The 25,284-nt window shown below is 48.0% G+C and overlaps 1 protein-coding gene across 1 annotated transcript in view; it reads right to left on the reverse strand.

Moving 5' to 3' along the window:
* Window positions 1–3,768: 3,768 nt before the first annotated feature.
* Window positions 3,769–25,284, reverse strand: part of PSD2 (pleckstrin and Sec7 domain containing 2) — a 47,258-nt gene continuing 25,742 nt past the window's right edge. Inside the window, exons 8-15 of the mRNA XM_064458764.1 lie at window positions 22,768–22,857; window positions 21,561–21,604; window positions 17,641–17,831; window positions 16,399–16,469; window positions 9,389–9,546; window positions 8,186–8,330; window positions 6,998–7,141; window positions 3,769–5,453 (exon numbers count right to left, since the gene is read on the reverse strand). Of these exons, the coding sequence (XP_064314834.1) occupies window positions 5,247–5,453; window positions 6,998–7,141; window positions 8,186–8,330; window positions 9,389–9,546; window positions 16,399–16,469; window positions 17,641–17,831; window positions 21,561–21,604; window positions 22,768–22,857 (1,050 nt within the window). The 3' untranslated portion in view covers window positions 3,769–5,246. The remainder of the gene's footprint in view (window positions 5,454–6,997; window positions 7,142–8,185; window positions 8,331–9,388; window positions 9,547–16,398; window positions 16,470–17,640; window positions 17,832–21,560; window positions 21,605–22,767; window positions 22,858–25,284) is intronic.

A 25,284-nucleotide genomic window follows, 5' to 3' on the forward strand; every position in this document is an offset into this window, starting at 1 on the left:
AGAATCACAGACTGTTGAGGTTGGAAGAGACTTCTGGAGGTCATCTGGTCCAACTCCTCTGCTCAGCCAGCTCACCCAGAGCCAGTTGCCCAGGACTGTGCCCAGTCAGGTTTTGAATATTTCCAGGGATGGTGACACCACAACTTCTTCGGGCAACCTCTGCTAGTGCCTGGTCACCCTCAAAGCAAAGTGTCTTCTTGTGTTCAGACTGAATTTCCTATTTTTAAATTTGTGCCCATTGCCTCTTGTCCTGTCATTGGGCACTACTGAGAAAAGTCCAGCAACCTCTTCTTCATTCCCTCCCATCAGGTATTTTATACATATGGATAAGGTCCCCCTGAGCCTTCTCTTCTCCAGGCTGAACAGTCCCAGCTCTCTCAGCCTCTCCTCATATGAATGATGCTCTGGTTTCGTAAACATCTTTATGCCAGTAGAGATCCAGACGTGGGTGTTTTTCTACCTCGCATGGACATCTGACCTTCACTCCAGGGCTCAGGAGTAGAGGCTCACTGAGGTGAGTGGATGCTACCCACACATCTCCTGAGGGAATGCCATTCCTTCTCCACCTGCAGACTGGGAGATTCCCCCTTCACTCCACCTGTGGAAGCTTTCTCTTGTGCCAAGAAAAGTCAAGATTCATGGTACATGCTTCATATGCTGGCACCAAAATCAGTGACTTTTGCAGTAGAGTGGAGATGCGTTGGGTCCAATTCTGCAAGTGCTGTGCCACCATGCAACATCTTCCCACCCACAAAACATGTCCCTTCTTCAGCTTTTCCATGGCAATTCTGTGTCTCTGGCTAGCCCCCATGCAGGGGAATCACTGAGAATATGGTGTATTCACAGGAAGCACAGTTCCTGAGGCTGCACCCATGGCTCAGTCCAGCTCAGACCCCACTCCCTTGTTCCTGTTTAGTGAGAATAACAGGTGCCCAAAAGTCCCAGCTGAACTCACCTAGTAGGAGAGGGATCTGCTACACACTGGTCTGAGTTGATGCCATAGGAATGGAGAGAGCCTCCAGTCCTCAAAATGATGCCCATGCTGAAGGCCAGGATAAGCACACCCACAGACTGGGCTTCTTCTGCTCCAACACCCCCAGGATGCCCATTGCCTGACCTGACTGAGTCACAGGCCACCCCAACATCCAGTGCACGTTCTGTGGGGACTCCAGCCAGATCAGAGGGCTCAGCGCTTCACCCTGAATAAAGGCATCTGAGTACTGATGTCCCAAAAGTTTAAAGGCTAAAGGATCCTGCCCTCCTGCCATGGGGCCTATATGACCTAACAACAATGTGCAAAGGAGGCCTTGGATGCCTAGGACTGGGGATAAAGGTAGTAGGGCCAAGTCCTGATTTGGGTGACATTTGCCATGTAACCTTTGGACACATCATGTCCCACTTCCGTGCAGCCCCAAGCCTTGCTGGATGAAAAAAGCAGCACCGTGCAGCTCTTCACCCTCCTGTTAGTCTTGGGACAGGCTGTGACTCCCCATTGCCTTTGGTCCCCCAGTGTATCTCCTCCAACAGCTCCTGGAGTGTGGTAAGAGGGACAGGAATGGGCAGAGAGCACCTGATGCCCTGGAAGGGATATGCGTGGGAGGTCACAGAGGGTGAGGATCCCTGGGGAAACCAGCCATGTAGAAAAGAGAGATAGGAGGTCTTTGGGTTCCCAAAGCAACCCCGTCCCCCTGCTTGGCTCTCCTCAGCATCTGTGAGCTGGTGAGCTCTGTTCATGAAGAAGGTGACCTGGGGCTGGCACACCAGCATCTGCATTATAAGAAGGATGCAGCTTTTGGGCCTCCTGCTGCCACGCTCTGAGCTGGGGTGCAGAGGAACAGTGTGGCCAAAGCTCAGGGTGTGCTCAGTGCAGCTGATCCACACCAGGCATCACTGTCACAGTCTGCTCTCCGGGTCCCTCGGAAAGGAGCTGCAGGTTTGCACAGTGCTGCCCTGTGCAGGGGGATGTTTTACTGCTCCATTGTCTGTGATGCTCTGCATCTGCTGAGACACTGCTAGCTCTGAGTCATGGCAGCCTTGTAGTTTCTTGTGGTGATTTCTTGTTCAACATGCCCCTTGATTCCCATAATTGTGTTCTATATTTGGAGGCAGCTACACTACTTCAATTTTCTCTCCAATTGCCTCTTAAGAAAGCCTATATCTCTCTCCTTTTCCCTGGCTGGCTTATTTTTAGATCCCTCGTATCCAGCCATGTGCATTCTTAGGTTTGGCCATAAATATTTTACAGCAGTTTTCACAGGTGGGATGGAGCTGCCAAAGTGTCCTGCCAGCTCTGCTCCACATGTATTGTGCCTTTGCCACCCTTCCCAGAGGGGATGAAATTGCTCTGCTGACACACATGTCAGGGTGACACAAACAGGAGAGGAGCATCAGATCCCAGCTTTGGGATTGCAAAGCCTCTCCCCAAAAAAGTCACTCTAGAATGAATTTGGTGTCAGGTTGTGTCCAGGAGAAGGGGCCTGGCAGGAAGGCCAGGCTGAACCAGCACTGTCAGGGGATGCTGCCTGAGACCCGGAGCAGCCGTGCTGCCTGCTGGATGGCTTGGCACAGGCTGGGGCTGTGCCAGAAAGTGCATTTGAGTACCTCCAGGAGGAGAAGAAGATGTGGCTACATAATTCCTCTGAGAGGCTGCTCTTCTCTCTTAGTGGTGGGTGGCTGAATCCTTCACCTCCAGGGAGGGAGAGGGTGAAAAAAAGAATTTTCTTCCCGGTCACAAGCTGAGGCTGTGCATTGGTCAAACAAAGCATTTTTGGGTGTTCTCAATGCCCTCTTGTAGGTAAGATGCTCACCACATCTGCACCCAGATCAGTACTTGCACATCAGGGCAAACTGCTGGTTGTCAATACATGCAAGTTTAACCCTCTTAGTTGTCTTGCCAAGGGCTGTTTAATGCCAGCTGCCGCCCCTTTCCACATCCATTGGGTGGTGAGTCTTGTGGCTCCGAGGCCCTTCCCTGGTGCCCAGAGGAGACTTTGTAAGATCCTGGTTTTTCCTGCAGATTACTCCTGGTTGAGGATGGCAGGCTGGCACCTTCAACATGGGGGACTGAACTGCTCTTGGTGGCTTCCTCAAACGCACTGGAGATGTCACTGTCTGCTGGAGGGGAGAGTCAGAAAGGACAGGCTGAGGTACAAAATATTACCTGGGATTTTGGAGAGCAAAAGTCAGGCCTGGCTTTCCCCTGGGCTTCCACTTTGTGAGTCCGGACACCAGGTGTTTCATGTGAGTAGCAGCATCTTGGAGGTCTTCAGTGCAAGGTATGTCTTTACAGTACCTGACACAGCAAAGAATGTGATGCCTTGGCGAAACAGCAGTGAAACTCAGTGGAGCCATGGACTCCTCTAAGACCAGTTCCCAGAACATCTCCAAGCACCATTGCAGATGGTGGTATCTTTCTCCCCCCACATGCCTCTGGGCCGCATGTGGACAGACAGACCTGGGATGCACCAGGTGGAGGTAAATGTTACCTGAATGTGTTCCCAGAGCAGCCCATCTGTCCACACCTGCTCCACGGGAGAGTCATCCATCCAAAGCATGGACAGGCCACTGCTTTCAGCACCAAGAAGGATGGGTGGGCTAGTACCCCAGTCGTGGAAAGGCACTGCAATTTTCTGTGCTGTCTGCCCACAGGAACCTGGCTTTCATGCAGCAGGTGCTGGTGGAGATCTGTGTCAGCCTGGCCATCTAGTGCTGTGAAGTCTGGGATGAATCCAGCACACAGTGGAACTGTACTTCAGACTAATTCTCTTTACCAACAGATTCAGCTTTATTGTTAATCTTTTTTTACATGATTCTTAGTGCATCATTTCAAATAAACTATCAAACTGTACAAAGAAACAGAGATAAAAGAAGAGGTGACAAAGTTGGGCAGAGGTTTTTAGTGTCATGAACTGTCATGGAAAACAGTAGTCCATAGGCTCTCAAACATTGAAGGTCCAAATAAATCTTATTTTGTTTGTTTAAAAAATGCTGCAAAATATAAACAATAAATGACTGTAATTAGCAGCTACAAGATCCTTCAAAACTGGAACTTGATTACTGTGTATTCACCTAGGGGAAAGAAAAGCGATCTGATATAAAGGACCAAAACAAATTGTGAAATAAATAAATAAAGTGTGGGAGGACAATCGTGGCATTGAAATGCAGAGTTATCACTTCTAGCACAACAGTAAATCATTGGACCACAGGCAGCAGAAAGGAACAGAAACACAATTCCCCACTTAAAAGAGTATAGCATGTGCACCACAAAATGGAGGAAGTACAACACTGATGAGCAGGTGGAATCATTCCTGCACACAAAGGTTCAGCTGAATCTGAAGCATGGCTCCAGTTGTGCCTTGAACCCAAAGTGGCGGATGCCATGGATGCTAAATAAGCAGCAAAGCAAGGCCACAGGAAAGCCAGGTGGGATTTCCATTCAAGTGAAAAAAGGAGAAAAGAAAATACATAGGCTACTGCATTTTTTAAAACATCCTGGTGGGCTGGTCAGACCCTCCATGGTCCCTAGTGCCTTCCCCAGGCAGCTTGCCTTCACTTGCACACTGAGGTTAAAAACCCACATTAAAGTTTCCTTATATATATTTATTTATATATATTCATATGTATATATATATATATAAAAAGGATAAGGTGACAGAGGGCTCTCCTGCCATGGGCAGATGACATTCCCACATGCTGTGCTGGAGACGCTTCTCACTCCGTCAGTGACTAGCTCATGACACCCTTCCTATCATGAAGTGCTGAACGGTGCTCCTCTCAGGGGAGGCATGTGCTCCCTATTACTCTGTGCCCTTCTTTGGGAGAGCTGGTGGTGCCACAGACCATCATCTCGACTGAGTTTCCTGCACTGCTGGTAACTGTGGCCATGAACCGGTGGGGACTCCAGGGAGAGAAGGAGGAGGAAAAAGAGGGCTGGTGGAGAAAAGAGCAACCTGGCCCTTGGAGAACCAGCATATCCCTTTGTTGTGCAGGCTGTGATACGAGGGAAAGGAAAGCCACTGGTGCTGTTGGGAATGAAGAAGAGATGGCATGTCTATGATGCTGAAATGCCAGAGCGTTGCCAGAGAGTGTCAACTAAAGCTGCTTTGATTTCTTTCACTAGAGCAATCACCGTGTCATACACGTCTACAGTTCTGCTCATGTAATTTCCTAGGTAAAATTGTGCTCATTGGTCTAGTCCAGGAGCGCAAAGCATCGCTGGTTCATCCTCCCTGTGCGTGCATTCCTTGTTAAGTGTTCTGCTCTAAAATGTCCTTTTCTGCCTTGCAGCTGATAGACATGTGCCCTTGGCTCAAGGAAGGGCTTGAATGTGTCTTCCGCAAAGCAATGTCATCAGCTTCCACCTTGAAGAAACTGGTTTCAATTCTCTCCAGGTCATCTGTCCCGACTTTTATCTTCATGCACAGCAGGTTGATGTACGTCTCATAGCGACTCTTCTGCAGGGAAAGAGGGAACAGAGAGCCTGGGAACAGGGACATGCCATGGCATGCATGGAAAGCAGAGGAAATGCCATCTGCTACTGCAGGAAAACCCATCCTGTATCATCAGAATCCCACTAATCACATCCAACAAGTACTGTTTGACAACAGCACAATGCCTGGTCTATGCAAAACCTGCAAAGGAGAAAGGGAAGGGTTGTACAAGACTCTCCAGTTGCTCTTACAGGTCTTGACTGCCACTCTGATTGTGTAAGGCAGATACTGGAGGCAAAAACAGATCAACAGCTCCTTCTTGATTTAGGAGTTCCCCTCAATTGGTTCAAATACTTCTGCTTGCCATTGTTTCCACCCAGTGATTCACTTTTTACTGCTGAGTTGTGGCCCCATTGCTCCTCACAGAGCACAGCATAAGGGGAGGCATCTCCTCTCTGCCTGGCACCTTTATTCCAAGGCTAGATGGGTCCTCTTTTTACAGACTTGTGTAATACTTGTCCTTTCCCCTAACATCTGAGAGGCAGCCTATACTTGTTTGTTTGTCAGCACAGAGAAAGAAGCATTTCTGGAGCACATGTCATAAGACAAATGAGACGAATTATGCTCTGGAAGTGCCAGCTTCTCCTTGCAGACAGAAAAGGCAGCTTAGAGAAAATGCTCAGGTGGAGACTTCTCTGCAAGCATCCAAAACAAGATGTCTGGAAAACAGGAGGCAGAAACAAGAAACTATTTGAAGGGTTGGTACAAAGACAGGGGAACCAGCAGCCAGAAACTGTGGCTTTGGAGAGTCAGGCTGGGCATCACGCAAAAGTGTGGTGCAGCCCTGGTATGGGGGAGGTGGGACATTTCCATCCTTGGACATTTCTGAGACTTGATCACAAAATGACACACTCAGTCTGGGCTAATACTGGGAATAATCCAAGCTCCTGCTCAAAGCAGGACTAGGTGCCTCCAGCAGTCCCTTCCCACTGACACCTATGTGGCAGGAATCACATCTTCTGCTCAGCTCTCACTGGAACAAAATAACCCATTTCTCCCACAATTAAATGCTTCTTAGACTTTGGAGAGAGTTTAAACTTAGCTACATGCATCCTCAAAAAGTCTGTAATCAGCTGTGATGCTGGTTTTGACTATATTTACAGAAACAGTTGCAGGAAAACAAGATTAATTCTCCCAGGGATTACCTTAGCTTTTTATTAATGTTGCTGAAAAAGACATGCACACAGAACTGAACCACTTTCTTACTTGGGACCTGAGGAATTGTCAAGTTTTGGTATGGTAAAGGAAGATTTTATTTCTCTCATCAGTTTTCCCCTTTTCTGGTTAGGAATCACAGAGGGGAGGAAATGTCTGCTATTTCTTTTTTTAGCTTCAGTTGAAAACAGTGAGGCTTGCTTCTGCCCCAAGACACCCATCCAGCTTGTGATCCCTCATCCTCCTCTCTCCTTTCATGCTCTCCTAGGCTCACAGCGTCCACTCCAGAGTTCTTAGTTCTCCTCAATCAGCCAAGGTATCATTTATCACAGAAAAGATGAAAGTTCCTTTACCTCAAATATTAGGTAATGTTCTTTGAGTCTGTATTCCTCAGCCTCTTTTGACTTGAGGCTCTTCTCTACAGGATGTAATTTATGCTCTGCTAATTCGTCTGCAATCTGCTTCATTTTATTTTCATGAGACTTCAGCTGTTCCTCCTGCCGAGAGAAGTGTGTCAGGTATTAAAATGTAGGAGCGCAACACCCAAGTGCACCACCTGCCTGTTGATGTGGGATCTGTCTCTGCAAGGATGTAAGAGTAGCTACTGTGCTGGAGCCAAAGGTGTGAGTGCATTTGCAAATTAATCTGATAAGGAGCAGCTGAAACACAGGTATTTGAATAAGAACAAAACTCACGTATCACAAGTGCCAAGAGTGGATTTCTCTGGCACCTGAGCTTCTTTAGCATCATAAACATGAAATGCTCTGCATCTTTTAACAGCCAGGCAGAACAACCAGTGACCCAAGAGCTGCTCATCCTGCTCTTTTTTGAGATAAAATTACCCTCCCCACCTGGGCTCTGAGAAAGGTGACATCTGGCCACATCTGGTTCAGCAGATAGGAGCTTTATCTCTGCCCTGACATTTCAGGCTGCCCTTCCATTTGCTGGGGACCAGTGGCCGTGTGTTCCTACTTTTTGGAGGTGCTAAGACATGTTAGGCTTTCCTTGGACAGTGCAAACAAAAACTACTCCTTGTATGGCAGCTTCCCATTGCTCTTGGTTAACTGAGCCTTATTCAGCCATGGTCTGGTTCATCGTGTCCCCTTGCTTCCAGAAAACCTTCCCCACTGAGTGGGACTCAGGCTTCCACTTCGTCTTTGGCTTTTCAGCTAGAGAAACAACAGGGTGCCACCTCTGAGTGCCAAGTTATAAAATAAACCAGGGCTGTAGCCAGCTGTTGGGGTCAGTAGCATCAGCTGTTTTAATGCTGCCAACAGAAAGGTGCTGGGATGTGACGGGCAAAGAGCAATAAACAAGCGAGAATCAACAGCCATACAGCCAGGTGTGTGTGCATGGGGTTGCTTTATAGCCATTGCAAAGGAAGCATTGGCTGGACACTAGGATTTGGTCTGTACAAGTCACCCACTCCACTCCCCTGTTCCTGCCCTGAGCACCTGAATGTGATGGGTTTAGCCTGAGCTATGTGCTGATGGGCTGGCTGTGCCAGGCACCCCTCCATTGCATCTTCTCTCACACGTTACCTGGCACAGCTTAGTCATGGATGAAGGCAGAAGTGGGCGGCAGAACTTCTTCATGGAGCAGATTGCAGCTGGGAAGGCTGGGGCAGAGAAAATGGCAGCAACAAGGTTGATTCGCAGGATCCAGGAGAGCATTTCTTCCTTACTTCTGTTATGGAGGAGGGGAGAAGAGACAGGGTGTCTGTAAATGCTCCTGACCCAGGACCAGTCAGCTGAGAACAGCCCTGGAGCTACTTACTCTCAAGAGGGCCATCGGTGGCCGTGCTTTGAAGCCATTTCTGTGCCACTCTGGGTTCTGAACAGCGGAAAACACTGTCTTATTGGCTCCTCCACAGTGCCTTAATTATTTCAGGGCTGTTGTCTGCCTCTTGAAGCCCTGGAAGTCCTGCCTTCCCCATCAGCTGTGATTGCATTCTCTGAGTAGCATGGTGGCAAGGGCCAACGATGCCCGGCTCTTTGGAGAGTGGAAGCCATACAGCAGAGGTCACATGGAGCAGGGTGGACCCTCATTTGTGTCATTCATGGGACACTGCCCAGGGTCCCTCATCAGATCTGTTCAGGCACTGCTCCCTCCAGTCTGCAAGTGGGTTTTCACTGCACAAATTCAGGTGTCAAGTTTTAGCTTGACATTAGTACCCTAGCCCAACTTACAGACAACGTCAGCTCCCTCAGCAGGAGACAAGAAAAAGATCAGCCAGAAGTTGACTCTATCACACTTGACACTCAGTAGCAGAGCAACCTTCCTCTGCAATGGACTAAGGAAGAAAGAAAATATAGCCTGACTGGGGGACTTCTTTAATGAGCTTTAGACAATTTCCCCATCAAAAGCTGATGAGGGGAACCATCAGCTCCTTAGTTCAATGCACCATACAGATTTTCTCCCTTCCACAGTCTGACAATAGAAGTTAGTAAGGGAAGCCCTTTAGTCAGCCCTTTATATCCCAGCCCATCCTGCTCAGCCCATGTTGGTGACAGATGAGAAAAGAACCTCCAGGACTGACCAACGGTGACAGAAACTGTGACCCCATGACCAAGTACTTTGCATAGCCCTACAGACCTCACCCTCAGCCCTCCCACTCAGTACCTTCTTCCCTCCCCAGGTTTGTCCCCTAATGTACATGTTGATCTGTCCAGGTCAGAGGAAGTCTAGCGGTGGCTGGAGGTCAAGCTGCCAGTCCAGCCTTTGTGGGAAGAGCTGGTACTTACGGGGCCTGAAAGAGGAAGACTCTCCAGTCAGCTGTCTTCAGCTTGAGCACATTGGACTTCTTGCTGTAGTCTGAGGCTTTCGTGGCTAAGGCGTGGTGCACACGGATGGCGTTTTTCAGATCCACTTCAGAGAGGTCTTTGTCAGGTTTATATTCATCCTGTGAAGAGGAATGTTAATTGGATAATGACAACACTAACATTTGCGGGCTACTTTAATGAACCTGCCTTTCTCTCTGTGCTATAATCACAGAGTGCCGAGACTAGGAAAAGCACTGCTTTGTACAGTAAATGCTAGGAGCTGATAATGATAATAATTAACATCTGGCAACTTCTTCCACCATTAAGTTCACTGGGAAGATGTGAAGGAGGAGATGAAAGTTTTATACATAATTATCAATAGTTATCTCTAACATGGCACACACCTGAGGCTTTGGGAACAGGCACAAGGTAGGGCCAGGTTTCTGCAGAGCTTCACCCACAGTGCAGAGCTTAAGCCAAGATGCAACTCCCAGTCATTAGCAGGTATCAGCAAGCGCCTGCCCTGGTGCTGCAGCTTTGTGTGGCAGAGGATCTGGGCTTGGGTTTTGCATCGTCTCAGGCAGCCCTGGAACAGCAGCATTCCTGCAGCCAGTGCACCTCTGTGCAGGTGCGGGGCTTGCTGGGCAGTTGTCAGACTGAGCATGGCCCACCTGAACCATGTTTGGCCTCTCTTTAGTACATGTGCCCCTTTGGCATGGTCTCTCATGTAATTCATTAGACTGGCCCTTGCAAATTGCAGCAGCATTCCCTGATTCCTTCTTTACTTTCTCCACTGAAGGACAATTTCACACAAGCAGGAAATGTAGCAATAACTATATATGCATATATTTTATAAACAGATAGAAAACACCAAACATGGGATTCTGAAAGTATGACCTTGGCACAGCACTGTGTAGGGAAAAAAAGGAGTTCAATCAATCCTGTGTTTACCCTTTGCTTTTCCAGTCACAGAGCTCCCAGCCACTTAAAGCAATGCCCTCCCTCCCACTCTGCACCCTTGCCAGCTCAAAAGCTGGTCTAGACGGGTGGTGGGATGGAAGGATGGACAGGTGGATAGATGCATGCACACATGGATAGGTGGATGTAAGAAAACCTGGCCCTGGCTAAAACAATCAATCACCCTACCACCCTGACCATGTCAGAGGCCATGTCAGCACAGGGTGTCCCTGGAAGGGCCTGCCTTGCCCTACCGATTACAGTGCAAACCTACAGGACTAATTCACTCTTATGTTTTGCTTTCCTTGACTGTCCTTGGCTGTCAGCACAGGGGCAGCTCAGTCTGATGGTGGTGGTCTATGCGTCCCAGACCTTCCTCAGGTTTTAAGCTAGGGCTTGGTCTGTTCTGCAGATTTGCAAAAAGTTGTTGTTTTCCTATGTCATGGTAGTACAAATCCAGCTGTTCACAGAAAAGCCATGCTACAGTCTCCTGGTTGCTAATGCTGGTCAGTAAGGCTGTTCTCTGGTGTAGGGTCAGAAAAGTCTCCCCTCAGTCGCTCTTCAGAGCAGCAGGGACCGGCATTCCCCAGCCCAGGGATGTGGCTCACCCACACCCTTGCTTCTGATGGGAAATACACTTCTGAAGCCTCTCCTTGCCTCCTTTTTCAAATCATTCATCCCATCCAGGTGTGTGGTTACCATACTGTGTTCACTAGCATGTGATACTTGGCCTTGCTGAAAGGAATGCCATGGGGGCCAGAGCCCAGAAATGTGTGCCATGGGCTCCTGGCTTATGTAACTGCCTTCTTAAGGGTAAACCCCAAAGAAAAGCCCTGGCTTTCCAGTAGGAGAAAGGCTGTGTGCTTCAGGCACCCTGCATTCAGGCTGACATTCAGATGGGCTGTGCTGCAGGGCGGTATAGATAACCTTTCCACAGTTGAGACTTCAATAGGGAGAGGAACGGGCTGTTAGCCTTTTAACAAAGAAAAACAAATGCTTTGCTTTATGAGGACCTAATATATTACTCTACTTGGAGAGAAATAGTTGCTTGAGGAAGACATTGCTGCTCAGGCCTCATATATTGTAGAGAGGCTTCCAGTTCTGGATGTTTTCCCAAGGCTGAAGCTTTTTGGATCTGAATAAGTCTGACTGTGATGCCTGTGATCTCTTATTTCAAGATAAGCTTACTGAAAATACAGTGCAAATAGCTAGGCTTAATGGTATATGACAATGAGAAACTGCCACGGCTACAAACTGGTTTGACTAATGTAGATCTTCACCTCGAATGGTATCATCATGTATTGCCTCTACTGGTTTCAGGCTCACAGGCCTGAATGTAGGTGTACGGAAAAGCCAAATCTTCGTGTTTTTCTAACACTGGGCCCAGTAATCATGCAGGTTGAATCAAGCAGGTTCTCTCTACCTTCTGCCTCCCTGCTGGTGGAAACAGGCTACATTTGCAGGAGTGCATGGTGCTGGAGGCTCACTTCTGCACAGGCCAGACCTGCCAAGAAGTTCATCTTAATGCCCATGCTGCGGTAGTTATGATGATATGTGTGACTGCTGATGCTGGGAGACCTCTGTGTGCTCTTAAATAGGCACCCTCCACAAACAGCGCGAAGGCTGTATGATGCCACGCACACACAGTGGAGCCTTCACAGTGCCCAGCACTTACACCATAGTGTAGGTTATACTGTGTAGCCTTTCCCTGGAGAATAAACTCATTGCCCTTTAGTGAAGCATGTCAGCTCTGCTCCAAAGCCTCCAGCAGCTTCTCTACATTTTGCCTCACTCTGTTTCTGAGCTTTGAGTGTGTGCATAAACTGCTGTTGAGGAAGACACATATCCAAAAACATAATAGTAGCACAGAGGCTTTTAGTGAAGGGATTCTGGTTTAAATCTCAAAGAAATGGATTGGTACTAAAACATAAGCAGTATTATATTTGGAGGAACTTCAGGCAATGTTTTGTCCACCCTATAGTACCTCTAACCTCACTCTCACCTTTTTCATGGTGTTACCCTGCCATATATTTCCTGTCAAAGGGGTTAATCTGGTATCACAGGGCTGTTGAATTTTTGCCTTATGTGACCTGCACTGGTCGCACAGGTACTTTCATGTATGCTGTGCCACACCATTCCAGCTAACCTTAGCCCCCAGCCCTTGAATGGTGACATGTTCGTTTTTCCCTTGCTTCTTCAGGTGTAGGATGGTGGGGGTCAACAATTTTCAGGGTCTACTTTAGGGATATCTTCTGCAGGAATTGAGCCCAGGTGTGGATGCTTTGTTTCAGAATCCCTCTAAATTAATTTCTTTCACTTTCAGCTTTTAATGTTGATGGTGTAGACAGACTCCCCATTCATGTGCCTCTCCTGCCTGCCCAAAGGCTCTGCTTAAACATGCACAACTACCCCCTTGCCTGGGATATTTCTGCCATGGCAGTGCTCCACGGTGTCTTTGGTTCACTCTTCTGATGCCATCTCTCCCCTATAGCCCACCCCTGTAAGCAGGCAGTGGGCGATCACAACTAATATAAGCTCCCCAGCTCAAAGCTTGTTTTGTCAAGAAAAGCCATCTACCTCTTGTGCCTGCCTTCACAAGGCACCTGGATGGGGTGAGAGAGCCCAGTGTCCTGCTGCCCTCTCCTCTGGACTCAATGCCAGCCCTGAGCAATAATGTGAATATGGACGTGGAGCTACAGAGATTTCTCATGCTCTGGCCTGTGAGTGGGTTTTCCTCTTTTTCCTTTTCTTCAGCTTACATCTATCAGCCTAAACAAACCATTTAATGAGGAAAACTAACCACAGTGCCCTTTTCAGTCTGCTCATGAACTTGGCATTCCAAATAGCACTACCATGGCAAAGGCCTGCCTGCATGTGACAGCATTCGTGGCTTGGGGCTGCACTGGGAACTCCTTCATGGCTGGGGGCTACAACAGAAGACCCTGCAGGAAGACCTGAACCTTTTCCAGTACTTCCATATAAAAGCACCTCATGCTTTATAGCTCTCCATCATTCCTCTCAACACCCCTTTATGTGTGATGACTAAGGGTTATTATCCCCATTTCACAGAGGTGAAGTATGTTGCCAAAGCCTATGGAGTGAGTCAGTGCCCAGTGCAGATTAGAGTACAGGAGAGGTGCGCCTTGCTCCCAAGCCTACATTTCTTCCTCAAGACTGTGGCGCATCCCTTTAGGGGATCAAGAAATTCCTTCAGCAGACTATGCTAGAACATGCTAAGCCAGCAATTAACACTGGCAAGTCACTGACATGTGACATCTCTACATCAGCAGGTTTATGGCTGCTGCCTGAATTGCTTCTAACAGACTTACTTCTAACTGTCCACCAACCCACTTTTCTGCCTATCTTATGTACACCTCTCTCCGTATCTGGCCGCTCCTCCTTTCTAGACATCTATGTCCTCTGGCCCTCCTTCCCCCACTCCTTCCTTATTTCTCTTACCCTTATTTCTACTCAACTTGCTCCCAAAACCCGATTTGAGCCGAATTTCTTATTAAACATATGGGAATTCCCTATTAAAGCCTAGATCCTTGGTTTGGTCTGAGCGAAAAACTGGAACAAGCTGAACCTGTGCTCCATGGCATCAGGTGTGTCTGGAAGCAGGTACTTTCTCCTCTGTCTTCACATCAGAAAATCTTTTCCCAGCAATTTGTGCTCAAGCCAGGCTCTACATTATGTTTATCTGCAGGCACCTTCCACTGGCACACCATTTCCTTCCTGTACTGTGCAATTCTCTTGGTCTGCAAACCACCCCATAGGCAAGAAATTGCACTAAGAATTGACAGGGCAGGTGGATGTTTATCGACTTTCTGTTGTGGTGCTGGGAATGTTTGGAAGTGGCAGGGCAAGGACTTTGTCTTCATGGTCTCATCCTTCTGTCCTGTCTCTGCAGGCCTGATAGACACTGTCTACAGCCAAGCCCAGCCCAAGGAATCCTCTGAAGAGTACAATATACAGTCTGGCAGCAGCTCATGACTAAGAAAATCCTCTGCCGAAATCAGTTGCCTGAACACTCCTCAGGTCAATTTTTGTTGATGTTCCAAATGCTACTTCCTTGGGACACCCTTGAAAATTCCAGTCCCTCCTACTAATTACACATCAGCCATGGCTGTTATTTACCAGACACTTTCATAACCTAGCCAAATCTTAGGCATCTTGCTTCTTCAGTCCTTGTCCATAAAGAGAGCCCTCAGTCTCTTAACCATTTGCTCCTGAATGTCATCTAGATAAGGACATTGGTTTTCTAACTGCCATGTCAATCTCATCCTCACTCTATTTTTAAATTCTAAACACCTAGTACTACCATAACAAACTATGTTGATATAACAGTCTGGACTGTTACTGCTGCTAGACTAGTACAGCAAAGAAAACCCAACCCCTCTGCCCCATCAGCAGCAATGACACTCAGTTTTGGCTTCAAGGCTCCTTCTAATGCTTCCAAGCAGTAAATAAAATCTTCAGTAAGCTGGATTTTGGTCCAACATGGGAAGAAAATTCTGTCCTGAAAAGTGTATTTCATTCCAAACATATACCCCCTCAACAGACTCACGCCAAGATACATGCCCTAGAAGTCCTTGGTGAAAAATTAATTTAAATCCAAATGTTTCCTGTGATTTTGATATTTCTTTTTTTTTTTTTCCATAGGAAAACTGTAATAAAATTAAATGTTTGTGGTAGCTCCGTACAAGTTAAATACTCGTGCATCACCCATTGTCAGCATGAAGACCTCTTTGGTGGACTTCTTGTGGAAACTTCTAACAAGACAAGAGAATGAGATGTAAGAAGCGTGCCACTGACTTGAAGAATGCTACATACACAGGACTGAAGAAGATCTGGGCTCTCCTATATGCTGCAGCTTCCCTCAGCTGCAGGAGAGTGTGGCAAGGCTGTAAAAATACCACTTGGCTAAGAACAACCCATACTGTAAATTATGATCGGCTGCCAGATTTCTGTTGGCTTTGTGACATATGCCATAGGATCTGGCAAAACACAAGAATCATTGGGGTGTGCTAAGCACTATGAGTCATAATTCCATGCTGCCCTGAGGATCTTTCTGCCTTTCTTATATAATCCGATGTTTGTTTGCTCTCATCACTTTGGAGATAATACTGCAATACATAAGAACATCTACCCACAGGGAGTGCTGTTCCAGCAAGGTGAGTTCAATGGGTTACCGCACAACATGTACTACTAAGGTAGTTCAGACCTAGTTCAGTGGGTTATGCTGTTGCATGATGAACAGACATTTGGCATCCCTGGCTGGCTCACCCTGACATTCAAGTGAGCCCCTATCCAGGCTCCTTGGATTTTCCCATGGAAAAGACTATCCATGGAAATCCTTCTAGCATCCATGTCTTGAAAGGCAGAAACCTGAATGCTATAGCATGCAGGGAAGATCTTCCATGGTGACTTTGCCTCCCATAAGGACCTGGGATTTATACTTGTGTTGACTAGGGGTGGCTACAGAATGAACAGAGCTGACGAGAGGCAGAAAGCGTCACTTGGCAACCCATGGCAAGACCCAGCTCAGCAGGGTCCTGAAGGAGAAGAGAAACTTTAAGCATGGTCCATACCAGACTCAGTGAAGCTGCCCATAATCAGATCTATGCCAGCAAATAAAACAATAGGCAGGTTAAGACTGGTCTGATGTTCTGCCTCTTCAGGTTCCTATTGCATGTCTCACCAACATCCTACTTCACCTATTCCATATCATGTGTTTATTCGTCCTCCCCAACAGCTCCTACTGCAGAGATCTTGCCTCAGTGTACCCTCTATCATACTTCCAGTACAGCCCTCTTTTGAGGCTGTGAATAGTGCCCTTAGCAGGAACACCACCACCAAAGATGACAGCAGCCTCCAGTCCTGTATACTGGTCTCTGGAGGAGCTCTGCGGATGTCTATGCATGCATTAGGATATGGATTCACCTCTACTTGCATCTATGGGTCTCCTGCTTAGAACAGCATGACTCCTTTGGAGACAGCATGAAACAGCAAATGGGATAGTCCACCATGGTTACCTTTTGTAAATAAAGGATGGTCCCTTTAAGCACGGCATAAAATTTCTTCCAACCTCTTCTTCCTCTGGGAGCTAAAAAAGGAAGAACATTTAGTTATACATGTCGTCTTCTGCCAGTGCTGCTTGACCTTCACATTTCTGGCAAAACCAATCCTTCTCCTGACCCACCACAGGCATGCACTGATGCCCAAACCTCATACACCTCCAACCTATTGCTTATGAGTGGCTTGTCTGCAGGGACATGTGTGTGAGAGGCATGGGCTGGGAGATGCAGCCTCCCAGCAGGAACAAAAACAGGTCAAAACCAGAGATGAGCTGGTATAGGGGTACTGGTGGACACATGCTGGAAGTCTGCTTCTCCAAACCCAGGTTCCTTGAACTAAATGCTTAAGAAGCAGAAATATTCCCTGAGCTCCTCTGCTTCAGATGAGTTAGGCAGACATACCCTGAGTAAGGCAGCTTCTGTTCCACTGAGGAGGGAGCATTACCACCAGCCATCTTGATGGACTTGGGGAGAGAGAGCTTGCAGGAAGCTGAAAAGGGGCAGGAGGTGAGGAGAGCCATCTACATCACCACGAAACAGCTGATCCTCCAAGCATGGGCTATTAAGAACGTGCTGGAAGCAAGGGAGGCCTTTGGTGGTAATCTCTACTGAAGACTTTTAACTGGCTGCAATGACTGGGCCAATCATATCAATTAGCAAAAGTTTCATTAATCTCTGCTTATTAATAGTTCCCAGATACATTTTCCTTTACCTTTCCTGTTTTCCCATATGCTGACAGCAGAGCTATGAGGCATCCTGTTGCCCAGCCAGCACATGGCAGCTTTTTCCAGCACATGGCAGAATACGGACAGGAACAAAGCTCTGAAGACCAGACTGTCCCCAAGGTCAGGGCTGGAGTTGACAACTGCTGTGGAACCAACCTCACCCCATTGCTTAGTGTGTGGGATTCAGGATTATGTCCATGAACAGGATGGAAGACCAGGTCTGTCTGTGTGGGACAGGCATTGTTAGGTTCCTTGACAGTAAAAAGGGAAGAATGAGGCCTCCTGAAAACATTCATGTCTACAAATGGCTCAGAACACCCTTTTTTCCCTGTGCCCTGGCACTTATGGGTATGGGGATCTCTCTTGTGTTCCCTGGGACACAACGAGGAAATGCTTTCAGCAGGAGGGCCAGGCAGAAGGCTAGGGCAAGGCCCTGGTACTGCCTGGGCACATCTCCTGTCCCGTTAACACGTACTTCTTTTCCCATCCATGTCTGCATGGGTTTTACGCGTGAGGACACCGTGCTTGTAGGTGACTGCATTCAGCGCTTGAGGGATGTCCAGGAAGGGGTTGCTGCTGTCAACAATTCTTGTCACTTTCTTCGCACTGGCTCCAAATTTGTCATCTACCAGCTCCGAGAGTGATTTCCTCAACTCGTCCTCATCACTTGGAAGCAAAGTCAGAGAAGAGATTGAGTGGAGAACATGTGGGTTGGGTCACAGTGTGCCCTATCTTCTTTGGTTTTAAAGAAAGTTATTTATTACAAGCTAGTCAGAGAAAGAAAATGAGATGCAGGGATTGTAGCACGCAGAGTGTGCCTATGGTGGTGGTCTGGACATAGCTGCGAGGAGGGCGGGTGGCACGTAACTGTCCCAGTGGTCCCACTGTGAGGTTACTCAAAACAGGTAAGGGAATAGGTGCTTGTCTAAACACCAGGAAACTGCAGACACACCATTGCTGATGACTACAAGCTTTTCACAGGGACAGTCTCCAATTCTGTGCCCTAAAATCAGAGCTTAAATGAGGTCTTTTGCTGAGGACCAGGTATCACCAGGGTTTCTCAACCTCTGAGAGGCAGCCCATAGGCCTTCTAGATACTGAAGGAGCTTGAGGAATGTCCTCTGCATCTCTGAGGAAAAAAAACTCTACAGACATTAGGAAGATGGGCCACTTGATCAAAAAAAACTGAAACCCTGGAATAGTTATACATCAGCTCCCTATTTGTGTCCTCAGGATGGGCCAGCAGAGAGCAAGAAATGCTGGTCATTTCCATAAAAAATGCTTCACCTCACAGATCTCCTGGTCCTGGACCCTGGACAGCAAAGGTTGAGCAGCTTAGGGAAGTGTCCACTGACTCCACCAAGCCGGCCTCTTTGGAGCAAAACCTACTCTGGAGCATAGAAACTAGAACTTGTATGGGAAGTAGTATTTCCCAGTGTCCCTGGGGCATTAGGGAGGGAGAGCAAACAGGGAATTCCTGCCCTGTGTGATACATGTCAATGTGTAAATGATATAAGTGGTCACCTAAGGTTGCAGATTAGATTGGGACCAAACCTCGGGTAAGAAGTGACCCAGGGATGAATCCACTAGCTGGCATGTGAGCAGTAAAATACCACACTTCCCCATCTGCAGCAAGTAGACAGCCAAAACATCAGACACCTCTTGGAAGAGAAGGATGATTTCTCAGCCCTCAGCACCAACAGGAGTCCTGGGGCTTATGCAGAGCTCAAACACTATGCCTGGATGGGATTTAGTGGGGCTCAGTTCTCTCAGCTGCACTAGAAGGACCTCTCTGAGCTCCTGTTTGTTGCTGGGATGATGGTCATATACCTGCCTGTCTGGTTGGGCTTTGTGAACAAGGGCATTTCATTCCCTGGTATGGACAAGGACAGAAGGCAGAGGCAAGCAGGGAGAAGAGGGTCTTGCCTGTGCAAGGTTACGACTCAGTGCCACTTCTCTGAAAGACAACCAGGTACCCCACATCAGGGATCATCTGTCCCACAGCAGAGGATCTGAGAGGTCTCTTGTGTGGCAGCCTGCCCATCTGCAACCAAGCAGGACACCCTGCAGCAAGGCAGGTTCCAGGCCAGTGTGGGGTGAATAAGGGGGTGCAAGTATACCAGCGAGGTGGGTGGAGGAGGGCAGGAGGGGGACTAGATGCTGCTGACTGCAACTGCACAACTGCAACGGGACCGTAGAGGGCTGACAGCCCTCGGATGTGCCTGAGCCAGGGAGCGTGTGCTGGCAGGCATTGTGTAACCACTGCCCACATCCAGCAGGCAGATGCACTTCTGCTGAACTCATACATAAACCATCCCACCGGCACCTTCTGTGGAACTACAGAGCTCCCTCTTGCGACTATGTTCACCCGCCAGCCCGACCTCTGCTGCAGAGCAGTCATTGCTGCTTTTCTCTCACACAGATGCCACGCAAGATTATTTTTAAAGTGAAATCAATGCTGCATGATCCACTAAGACACCACTGCTCTGCTAGGGCCACCGGCTGGCTGTGTCCCTCACAAGGGAGACACTGGCCCACAGCAAGCACTGCTGCCATTGGGCCATGACTGACAAAGGAGGCTCCTGCTCTGTAAAGCTTGACCCAAGTAGTTGGGGAGGGACGGGTAGGATCAAACCATCTCCCAACACTTTTCTGGCCAGGACAATATGAGGAGAAGAGCAGGTGATAGAGGTAATGTTCCAGAAGATTCTGCTCAGTCCCATGACCCTCTGGAGATAAGAGAGGTCTAAGGCCAAGGGGAGAAGAGAAGAGAAGAGAAGAGAAGAGAAGAGAAGAGAAGAGAAGAGAAGAGAAGAGAAGAGAGAAGAGAAGAGAAGAGAAGAGAAGAGAAGAGAAGAGAAGAGAAGAGAAGAGAAGAGAAGAGAAGAGAAGAGAAGAGAAGAGAAGAGAAGAGAAGAGAAGAGAAGAGAGAGAGAGAAGAGAAGAGAAGAGAGGAGAAGAAGGAAGAGAGAAATGTCCATAGCGTTAGCTTAAGGCCCCAGGTCTTCCCTGCAGCAAAGCTGGGGAGGCCTTGGGACTGGGGATCACAGCGCACCCCTCACTGAGGGTCCTAGCCTGTGCTCTGGGCAGGGGATTGGTAGAAGAGCAGGGGAAGAAGAGCTTGAGGAAGGTGATGCATGAATATGTCGTGGAGACCACAATGCTAGCTGTTCCCAGACTTGTTTCAGGGTAACAAAGGATGATCTAGAGGAGGAGACAGACTGCATCTCATCGGCTTTGGGGATGACATAAACATGAGAGGTACAGGGCCGCCGTTCAGAGAGACAGGAGCCTCACTAAATGCAGCACCCCAGTACTGCACTGGGGTGGAGGGGTCTTGCAGAAGGGTCGGTCAGCAGGGGCTGACTGGCTGAGGAGTAGCTCTGCAGAAAAAGCCCTGGGGCTTATGGTGAACAGCAGGATGAACAGGAGCCAGCCAGTGTGACCTGGCAGAAACAGAGGCACAGTCAGGAGGCTAAGAGAACGGATCATCCTCCTCTACTTTGCACTCATTACATCATATCTTGATACAGCAAACAGTATTGGGCCCCCAATACAGGAAAGGGCATCAACAAGGTGGAGAGGTTCAGCAGAGGCCGCCAAGATGCCTTAGGGCTGGAGCACTTGCAATGTAAGCAGTGACAAAGGGAACTGGACTTGTTCAACCTAAAGAAGAGATGGCTTTGGGGGACCTTATGGCAGCCTTCCAATATGCATAAGGAGGTTATTAAGGGGACAAAGCCAGGGTCTTCACTATGGTGCATGGCAGGAGGACAAGACACAATGGCCATAAGTCAAAACAACAGTGGTTTTGAATGGATAAGAAAAAAATGTCTCTCTCAGAATAATTAAGGATTGGTTCATGGATCCAGAGGGACTATGGGTTCTCTGTCCTTGGAGGTTTTCAGGATCAAACTGAACAAAGCCCTGAGCATTCTGGTCTGAATTCAACGTTGGCCATACTTTGAGGAGGAAGCTGGACTGGAGATCTTGCAATGTCCCTTCCTGCCTGAGTTATTCTCTGATACTGTTTCCAGAAGAAACTCTGGAAAGTCTCAATTACCAAAATAACCCCAGATCTTGAGCTCCTTGTGCAGAGACTTCTGAAGCACCTGGTGAGGGACTAGCATTTTACAGGTGTAATAGTAAGAAAAGAGGCCATTTCCTTCCTTTAGATCATGCCTGTGGACCCTATGTCCACAGTTTACCATCAACTTCCCTGTCTGCTTTTGTGTCTAAGCCATAAATAAACCCAGCTTGCCTACAGGAGGGACTTCAGTGCTTAAGAGCTTGGCAGGAAATGTTCTGGGAACTTCTGGGGCTAAAAACATGACTCAAGGCCTGTCAGCTAATTTGAAAGACACACTACCTCTCAGATGTTTAACATATACTTACATGGCCCACTCCAGCTTCTCATTCTTGATGGAGTTATATAGTGTCTGAAACAAGAACATGGTATTAGCTGTGTCTCTCATGGAAGACATGCCAGGGTTGTTACCATCTCCTCCACGCCCTGTCTGTGTTCTTGGAGAGACACCTTCCTTGCTGAACTGTCCTGGAGAACTATTCACCAGTGAGCAGGACAATTGCAGTCCTGCTTAGACCCTTTTTTGTCTATGTACCATCCTATGTTTTGGACTGGACACATCAGTAGCAGAGGGACCTGGCAGCCAGTCTTGCTCAGGAGCATGTATATGACACTTTTGACTAATTTTCGGTGCTATGTCTAGTCCTGAGTGAATCCTGGCCTACACAAAGACAGTAGAAGACTCTGGTTTATGCCAAGACACCTCCAGTGTCTTGACTAGGGGAAAGGGACAGTGGAGGCTTGAACACTGCCCTGAGAAGCAGGGGAGGGATGAATGACCTTTGGGATCAGCTTTTCCAGCTCCTCTTGTGCAAAATTCCAGTGGCTTCCTTATGGCACTGGCAGAGAAACAGGAATGGGCTAGGAAAGCAGAATGTGGAGGCAACCCTGACCATACTGAGGTGTGGAGTAAAGTGAGGTCTGCTGGGAGGCAGGGGTGTTGCCTAAAGCACCACGTGACACCTATGCTGTGGCACTGGTCATTTCAACCTCCTCCCATACAGAAAAATCCATGTCAGGTTGTTGGACCTGCAGCAGGTACAGAAAACCTGTCATGGTATTAAACCATGGTATTAAACCATGTGGAAGGAGAAAATACTCACTTTGGGGTGTTTACCCGATAGTCCATTGTACTGAACTAGCTGTGTTGGAGCACTACATATAATTAGATGGACGTGAAGGCAGAGAAAAGTATTAGTGCCAGATGGTCATATTTGGGGGTGGGGACATACTTTGTTCTGTGCATTGTCTGGTGCATCACTGAGCTACCATGGGGGAGAGGGACCCCTGGTATGCTCTGAGGGCAGATATGCCACAAATCTGGATAAAACACCACCAGGGAACAGAAGTCTGGTGGCTCACTGCAAGTTAGCAGAAGCTATCCATGTGGGTTAAAATTCTTCTAATGAAATAATTGTGCACTGGAAAATGCTGATTCAAGGGCTCAAAGTGGCAGAACTAGGTGGCACTACAAAAATAATCACAGTATCCCACTGTCTATTTATATCACGTTACCTTCAGCAAATCCTTTGCAAAGTCCTTCCCGTCGTTCAGCCCATCCAGGTTTGCTATGAACTGTTGACATGACATCTTTTTGCCAATATTCTGTAAGTTAAAGAAGCAGCTCATTAAACTTCTGGAGAGCTTTGACTTTAATCAGTGTCTGTTTGTGCTGGTTTTGGCTGGGACAGAGCTAATTTTATCATAGTATCTAGTATGGGTCTATGTTTTGGATTTGTGCTGAAAACAGTGTTGATAATACAGAGATGTTTTAGTCACTGCTGAGCAGTGCTTACACAGTGTCAAGGCCTTTTCTGTTTCTCACACCACCCCATCAGTGAGTAGGCTGGGGGTGCACAAAAATTTGGGAGGGGCACAGCTGGGACAGCTGATCCAAACTGACCAAAGGGATATTCCATACCATATGACCTCACGTTCAGTATATAAATCTGGGGGAAGAAGAAGGAAGGGGGGGACATTCAGAGTGATGGCGTTTGGCTTCCCAAGTTACTGTTAACGCGTGATGGAGCCCTGCTTTCTTGGAGATGGTTGAACACCTGCCTGCTGATGGGAAGGAGTGAATGAATTCTGTGTTTTGCTTTGCTTGTGTGCATGGCGTTTGATTTACCTGTTAAACTGCCTTTACTCAACCCACGAGTTTTCTCATTTTTACCCTTCCAATTCTCTCCCCCCATCCTGCTGGGGCAGGGAGTCAGTGAGTGGCTGCGTGGTGCTTGGTTTGTGGCTAGGGTTAAGCCACAACAGTTTTTCAGACCAATTTTATATGTAGTGGTGAAGCCTGGTTTTGCCCCAGGAGCTCAAAGCTGAAAGGTCTTCTGCTGTGATTTTCTATTGGACTCTTTGCTTCATTTGCTCATGCTGGGACCTAAACATTTCAAATTACCTGGTTTTTAATGGTGGAAATAAAACACCTGAAAATAACCTCTCCAGCTCTCGCTCCAAACTTTCTAAGTGATGTCACTTCTGGTCTCCAGGTTGGTCCTGGTACAGGGTCTGTGTCTCAAAACTCAAGACAAACACTCAGAATGCCTTGAAATTGCAGTGCTTGGTTGGGTCTCCAAGCCTGCCATGTGTGAAATTGTGTAAGCATGCAGTGTCAGCATCTGAAGACAGCCAGCATTAGACAATGACTCGTCCTTCACGGAAAATCTTATTTTTGATTGCCATTATGAAGACAGATGATCCAGCTACTGGTACTCTGTGAACTTGAGTGCTGTGGCAAGTGAGGGCAATACACATACACTTGGAGAATCTTGCAACCTGGAACACACTTATCACCAACTAATGCCAAGACTATTTGGTGCTGATGCTGATCTGGCATCCCTGATACCAATCTGTGGCATCTGTCTTCCCAAACCCTTTACCCCTCACAATAGCCAGGTGAATCACTTTCTCAGCCTGCAAGAGTTGAGGGGCTGGAGGCAGGCAGCCTTTTTCCAAGCCTCCCCTTGCAATCTTACCTCTCCAAAGGACTGGTGCAGAGGTGTGGAGTAGTCAGTGGGAACTGCAGGGTTCAGAAAAAGGAGTCTGATACCACAAAGGAAAGATAGGTGTCGCCAGTGCCATGTCATATTGCAGCCTTCACACCCTGGAGTGATGTCCCCAAGGATAGACCCAATGGTGACATCACATGGAGTGGACAATGGAGTTAGTGAGAGAACATGAGCTGCCACCAGTGGTCCTAAGGATCCCAATAGCATCCTGACACTGGGTGAGCTTTGCATCAAGGTATAGACACGATGGCCATCCAGGAGGATGGCCAAGAACAGCAGAGCCAGGACCCTGCTTAGCGACTCAGTGAGGAAGGAGGGCCTCACTGGGTCACCGGGAGGGGATGAAGCTGCAGCAGATGACATAGGAGATGCCCTGCAGGGCAAGCGTGTCCTCTGTTCAAGAAAATAACCTCTTGAAAGAGACTGACACCAGAAACACCTGCCCACAAACATGCACAACAGATGACCTGGAGGTTTCTCCCCAAGTGAAAGCATCAGCAAAGACTGAGGCCTTGGGATTAGCCCACAATGCCGCCCCCCCACCCTCACCCCCCACCCCCATCTGTGTGTGCAGACATACTCTTTGTCTACACAGGGAGCCAGCACTGGTTTTGAGCAGCTCTGTCTGATGCTCTTAATTATGTTGGTGCAAGCTCCAGAAGAGCTGCCACCCATGAGAGATCAAGAAAAAGAGGAATAAAGCAGTGTTACAAATCTGCGGTGCCTGGGGACATGGTGCAGCACAACACAAGGCTCAGCCATCTATGCTTTCGCAAAGGGAAGCCCCACAGCTGATGCCCATAACTGCACCCCATAGCTAGAGGCTACTGCCAGCTAGTTCTCAGTGGATACGCTAGCTGCAGAAGAGCTACAGGGAAACCTGCAGACATGACAGGCTTTTTCAGCAGAGGGAGAGAGATTTGTGTACTTGCTGGCCAGTGAATTACAGGGGGAAAAAAAAAGAAGCCTGCAGCACAATGGCATGTGGATGGATAAAGAAGGGAGGGTGAAAGAGAGC

Source organism: Phalacrocorax carbo, chromosome 8 (genome assembly GCF_963921805.1).
Source record: "Phalacrocorax carbo chromosome 8, bPhaCar2.1, whole genome shotgun sequence".
NCBI lineage: Eukaryota > Metazoa > Chordata > Aves > Suliformes > Phalacrocoracidae > Phalacrocorax > Phalacrocorax carbo.